We start from the raw sequence: 6394 nt of genomic DNA on the forward strand, positions 1-6394 counted from the left end.
CTTTGGTAGTGAGAAGAAATTTTCTGTTGCATTTCGTTAGTTTCCCTTAGTCGCTTAACTGAGATGAAAACTGAATTATTAAAAAGTATGCTGTGATTGATTTCTAACCATTCTCCCTTAGTAAGGAATCCAAGCAATTGCAGAATTTCTAGATTTTACAGACCTCATTCAAATTTATGAGGCTGATGGTGTTACTCGTGTACTTGCCTTGCTATGTCTTATTAGAGCTTAGGGATAACTTGAATTTTGGACATTAACTGTGTTTTTGTTGAAACAATCTGTTTGAGAATTAACAAATGTGTCTTGGAATATTTGTTTAAATTTACAAAAAAAGGGAAAAAAAACTGTTTTCGTATAGAAAAGTGGTTTTTATATATCTAGATGGTGTTTACGATTTTTTTGAAAGTTAATTTTATGTTTGAGAAAAATAAGTAAATAAAAATACATATATATATATACACACACACACATATATATATATATATATATATATATATATATATATATATATAAACAATTATTAAAACGTTTAATTTTTAGAATTATCTGAAAGGTGCTCGCATAACAGAGGAGGCAGAATTCCTGATAATCCTAAGCATTTTGTAAACTCTTGCAGTTCACAAATGTCCTCGGGGGGAAGTGAGTGATGAAATCAACATGGAAATTCCATACAATTATTTCAGTCAGATTTTCCAGACATAATTTCAAGTTGGAAAATGTTGATGGATGTACTTAACATTGCTTAATTTTTTTTTATTAACATATTTGCATAACTTAGAATACATTGTCTGCATATTTTTCAGGTTTCTTTACTAAAGGATCAATTTCCTTTGTAATTACACAATGAAAGCTGGCTCTTTAAATATTACGGTCGGAATTGGGTGAAGTAGTGCAAGAATAATCCGAAACGACTTCAGTTCAAGTCTGAGTCAAATTTGTTCTATTCAAAGTCCTATGTGTATTTTTTTTAATAGATAGCACAACTTCAGTTAAGACTATTTGTTTTTTCTGCTTTATGACGGTTTTACTTAAAAAAATAGAACTAAAGTTGTTACTTCTTACTACTTTAGCTATAAAAAAAAAATTCTTCAAACTCAAGTTGAGTCAACTATGACGACTTCATTAGTCTAAAGTCATACTAACATACATGACTTTAAATAAAACAAATTTAACTCATACCCTATAATTGAAGTCGATAAGTGATATGACTTCACATTTTAAAAATCGTTTTATCTTGCACGACTTCACCTAATCCCGTAATATTTTAAAAAAAACTGTTCTTTTGCGTAATTACAAAAGCAAATTGATCCCTTTTGTTAAAAAAAAAAACCAAATTTTCAATTAAAGGTTTTTCGTTTTTGATTTCTTAATCCAGATCCTAGTGTGTGGTACTGCCATTAGCAACACATTTTCTACTTATGTGTGGATCTTGTTATTTGCATGAACTAGACTTGAATTTTGTTCTGCGATGAAGAAAACATCTATTATTCCAATTTGAGATCAATTTCAACATGTTGCACACTTTTTTTACATACCTTCAACAGATTGCCTCCTTTCAAAAATATGGAATCTGCAACTTCTGCTACTGCATGACGAATTGATTCCAACCCATTGAACCACTTTTGTTTGTTGGTTTCCTTCTTGTGAACATACCCAGTAACAGCATTGTTCTATAACTTTACACATCTTAGATAGATAACACGTAGACGAAGAACTATTCTTAAAAACTCTTTCTTTACATCAAAAAATAATTTAAAGGTTTGTGTTGGCAGACTCGTTTTATTTAAAATAAAAAAGTTGAACAATTGAAGCGAAAAGTTGCTAAAATTCTTTAACTTGATGTAACATAGAAGGACTCAGAAAAACAGAATTAACAACTTGCAAGGATGTTCACTATTGGAGATGCTATTGACTACTTTTCAATATGATTTTCTCTTGCTCCTACTTGCAAAATAGCATGGCCATGAATAATAAGGATCATAATCATGCGTCCGAACCACGTCAGATGAAAAAGTTGTCTTAAAGCACAACAATCTTGTTCACACCCATGATTCTGGTTTGACCCACAGAGCCAAATGCCACGCCATGCACACCATAGCAACTTCCCTCATAGGCCATGCCAAAGCACACAATAGAAAAAAGCTTCTCTCCTGTCACACTCTCTCTTTCACTCTTTCTCTTTAAATTTATCACTTTACTCTCTTTTTCAGAACCAGAAGACGATGAACAACCACAACAACAAGCTGTAGAAAAACAGCACTTTGATTGGAACCATGGTTTTTTGTACTCACTTTCTTTTTCAACATCTCTGCCTTCTGTCAGCTTCTTATTTTTAACTCTGTTCCCGATCCATGCTCTTTTAGCAGCTTCTATAAAACAAAATCTTCTTGGTTCCAATTTCAGCTCACAAGGCTCGATCACGCCCTCAACTTTTAACCACTGTTTTATTCATGTCAAATGGATATTACACTCTCAAGAAGGCTTCTTTCCTTCGCCATGTCACAGCATGTGGTGCGATCTCGTGTTTCTGCTTTGCTTGTGTAATTTCACTGCACTTTTCTCTACAACCACCAATTCTTTGTTTTCTTTCTGAAAACACTGTGTTGCGTCACCCCACTTGAAATAAAAAATATTCAAAAGTTCTTCTCTTCTGTGAGTGCAATGATCACCATTCCTCCTTGGAAATTCTGAAGTTTGAAAAGCAGAAAGTGAGTTTGCTGAAGTTACTTTACTTTGTTCTTTTTTTTTTCATCCTCACATGGTTACTGTCTTATGTCTAGTATAGCCTATTCCTTTGTTTGTTTTTACTGCTCTTTTTGTTTATATCCACCGAGGATTTGATTGTTACTCCTCCCACTTTTTCGTGTCCTTTCTACTGCCACTGTTGCAGTTGTATAATAACACTAGCACCTTTGTGCTTCTCTCTCTCATTATTTTTCTTGCATTTCAAACTTTCTTATACTTGTGCGTGACTTGTTTTCCTTTGGTTTATACACTATGCTTTATGGGACCCGCCAACCTTTATCTACCGTATGTAAGCAAAATGGAATGGCTGTGTGTTTCTGTAAGGAAATAGTTGCTTTCTGAAAAATTCATGAAGCGCTCCACTGAATGCATTGCTACAAGATAGATATTACTCTGATGAAGCAAGTGCAATTCATCCCATTCCTATCACTTTGTTTTGTTTTCTATTGTCCATTGCTAGTGATCTCTATAAATCCTTCTTTCAACGATGATGTGTTGGGGTTGATTATGTTCAAGGCTGGTCTAGAAGACCCAAAAGGAAAACTCTCTACGTGGAATGAAGATGATTATAGTCCCTGCAACTGGGTTGGTGTCAAATGTGACCCTGTAAACAATAGGGTATCTTCTCTTGTTCTTGATGGATTCTCACTTTCTGGTCATATTGATAGAGGACTTTTGAGACTGCAGTTCCTTCAGATTCTGTCCCTTTCGAGGAACAAATTCACAGGGACCATAGCTCCTGACCTTCTCGGCATTGGTGATTTACAAGTAGTTGATTTGAGTGAGAACAACCTCTCTGGGCTAATTCCAGATGAGATTTTCCAGCAATGTTGGTCTCTGAGAGTAATATCATTTGCCAACAACAACCTCGCAGGTAAGATTCCTGATTCATTGAGCTCCTGCTACTCTTTGGCAGTTGTGAACTTTTCCTCTAATCAGATACATGGGGAACTTCCATCTGGAATGTGGTTTTTGAGGGGACTTCAATCAATTGATCTTTCAAACAACTTGCTGGAGGGAGAGATTCCAGAAGGAATTCAGAATCTGATTGATTTAAGGGAGTTGAGGCTGGGGAAGAACCTCTTCACTGGTAGGATTCCTGAGCATATTGGTGACTGCTTGCTTTTGAAGTTGGTTGATTTCAGCCGTAATTCTCTCTCTGGGAGACTTCCTGAATCAATGCAAAAGCTCACCTCATGCACATTTCTCAGCTTGCAAGGGAATTCATTCACAGGTGGCATTCCACATTGGATTGGAGAAATGAAAAGTCTAGATACATTGGATCTTTCTACAAACAGATTTTCTGGTTGGATTCCAAAGTCAATAGGAAATCTTGACTTGCTGAGTAGGTTGAATCTTTCAAGGAATCAGATCACAGGAAACCTGCCAGAGTTGATGGTGAACTGCATTAAGCTTTTGACTCTTGACATCAGCCACAATCACTTGTCAGGCCATCTTCCTTCATGGATATTTCGGATGGGTTTACAAAGTATCTCTCTTTCTGGGAATGGCTTCAGTGAGGGAAATTATCCCTCACTTACTTCCATTCCTGTATCTTTTCATGGCCTTCAAGTTTTGGATTTGTCATCAAATGCATTTTTTGGCCAACTTCCATCTGGAATTGGAGGTCTTGGTAGCTTGCAAGTCTTGAATTTGTCCACCAACAATATCTCAGGTTCTATTCCTGTGAGTATAGGAGACCTTAAATCTTTGTACAATCTTGACTTAAGTGGCAACAATCTTAATGGAAGCGTTCCTTCTGAAATAGAAGGAGCAACATCACTCAGTGAAATGAGGCTACAAAAGAACTTCCTACGTGGGAGAATTCCAGCCCAAATTGACAAGTGTTCAGAACTAATATTTCTGTAAGAACTCTCTCATAGCTTCCATTTTTCATGCTTTATTCTTCTAATATAATTTAGTTGAGTTGTTTTAAAAACCTTTCCTTGGTTCTATTTTAGTTATGAAAATTGAAATATTGTGAATACGGTGTTTATGAGTCTACAATTTTTTTCTAATGTTTCCCCTTTGTGCATTTCAATGGAATGGTACAGGAATTTATCTCACAACAAGCTTATTGGCTCAATCCCTTCAGCCATAGCAAACCTAACCAATCTTCAGGATGTAGATTTCTCATGGAATGAACTCTCTGGAAGCTTACCAAAGGAGCTGACAAATCTCTCAAACCTTTTCTCCTTTAATGTTTCACACAACCACCTTCAAGGTGAGCTACCAGTGGGTGGCTTCTTCAACACCATCTCTCCTTCATCTGTCTCTGGTAATCCATTGTTATGTGGTTCTGTTGTTAATCACTCATGCCCTTCTGTTCATCCAAAGCCTATTGTCCTAAACCCCAATTCTTCATACTCCAACTCTGGCTCTTCATTACAGAACAATCACCATAAGATTATGCTAAGTATCTCTGTTCTCATTGCTATTGGTGCTGCTATTTTTATTGTCATTGGTGTGGTGGTTGTTACTGTTCTAAATATCCATGTGAGGTCTTCAATGCCTCTTTCTGCTACTCCATTTATATTCTCTGGTGGTGAGGACTATAGCGGTTCACCCGGGAATGATCCAAACCATGGCAAGCTCGTGATGTTTTATGGTGATGCAGAATTTGCTGATGGTTCTCATAATCTTCTTAACAAAGACAGTGAAATAGGTCGCGGTGGATTTGGAGTTGTTTATTGCACTGTCCTCAGAGATGGTCATTGTGTTGCAATCAAGAAGCTTACAGTGTCCACCTTAACCAAGTCAGAAGAAGACTTTGAGAGGGAGGTTAAAATGCTTGGGAAGATCAAGCACCAAAATCTTGTGGCACTTGAAGGTTATTATTGGACTCCGTCCTTGCAGCTCCTAATTTATGAGTACCTAGCCAGAGGGAGTTTGCAGAAGCTTCTACATGATGATGATAGCAGCAAAAATATACTTTCTTGGAGAAAAAGGTTCAAGATCATACTTGGAATTGCAAGAGGGTTGGCCTATTTGCATCAAATGGAGTTGATTCATTACAATTTAAAGTCAACAAACGTGTTCATAGATTGTTCTGATGAGGCAAGAATAGGAGACTTTGGCTTGGTGAGGCTACTTCCAATGCTAGACCCTTGTGTTTTGAGCAGCAAAATTCAAAGTGCACTCGGCTACATGGCTCCTGAATTTGCTTGCCGCACAGTGAAGATAACTGAGAAGTGTGACATATACAGTTTTGGAATTTTGATTTTGGAGGTGGTGACAGGAAAAAGACCAGTGGAATACATGGAGGATGATGTGGTTGTTCTTTGTGACAAGGTGAGAAGTGCATTGGATGATGGCAAAGTGGAGCAATGTGTTGATGAAAATCTAAAGGGTAATTTTGCTGCAGAAGAAGCAGTTCCTGTGATAAAACTGGGGTTGGTTTGTGCATCACAAGTTCCCTCAAAGCGACCAGATATGGCTGAGGTGATCAACATATTGGAGTTGATCCAATGCCCTTCTGAAGAACAAGAAGAAATACAATGAATTTTAAGTTATAGTGATTGAGACATAACAGATATTGCATACCTGGTGAAGAACAATCCAGTTTTCTTGCTTTAATGCTATTATACAATATGAATCATGCAGAGAATATTCACTTAATTTGTTTCCAACTTTTGTTTGTTGCTTCAGT

The 6394-nt window shown here is 36.6% G+C and overlaps 1 protein-coding gene across 1 annotated transcript; it reads left to right on the forward strand.

Annotated features, from left to right (window-relative positions):
* Positions 1-1888: 1888 nt before the first annotated feature.
* On the forward strand, positions 1889-6394 carry LOC108347722 (probable LRR receptor-like serine/threonine-protein kinase IRK). Its single transcript, XM_017587143.2, has 2 exons — positions 1889-4610; positions 4800-6394. The coding sequence occupies exons 1-2, from the start codon at positions 3112-3114 to the stop codon at positions 6244-6246; spliced, it is 2946 nt and encodes a 981-aa protein (XP_017442632.1). The 5' UTR covers positions 1889-3111; the 3' UTR covers positions 6247-6394.

Source organism: Vigna angularis, chromosome 9 (genome assembly GCF_016808095.1).
Source record: "Vigna angularis cultivar LongXiaoDou No.4 chromosome 9, ASM1680809v1, whole genome shotgun sequence".
Lineage (NCBI taxonomy): Eukaryota > Viridiplantae > Streptophyta > Magnoliopsida > Fabales > Fabaceae > Vigna > Vigna angularis.

Bases quoted from the DNA above. Each gene is read 5' to 3' on its own strand.
- LOC108347722 (XM_017587143.2), top strand. From the start codon at position 3,112: ATGCATTGCTACAAGATAGATATTACTCTGATGAAGCAAGTGCAATTC. The intron at 4,611-4,799 runs GTAAGAACTCTC...GGAATGGTACAG, and splicing joins TGTTCAGAACTAATATTTCT to GAATTTATCTCACAACAAGC.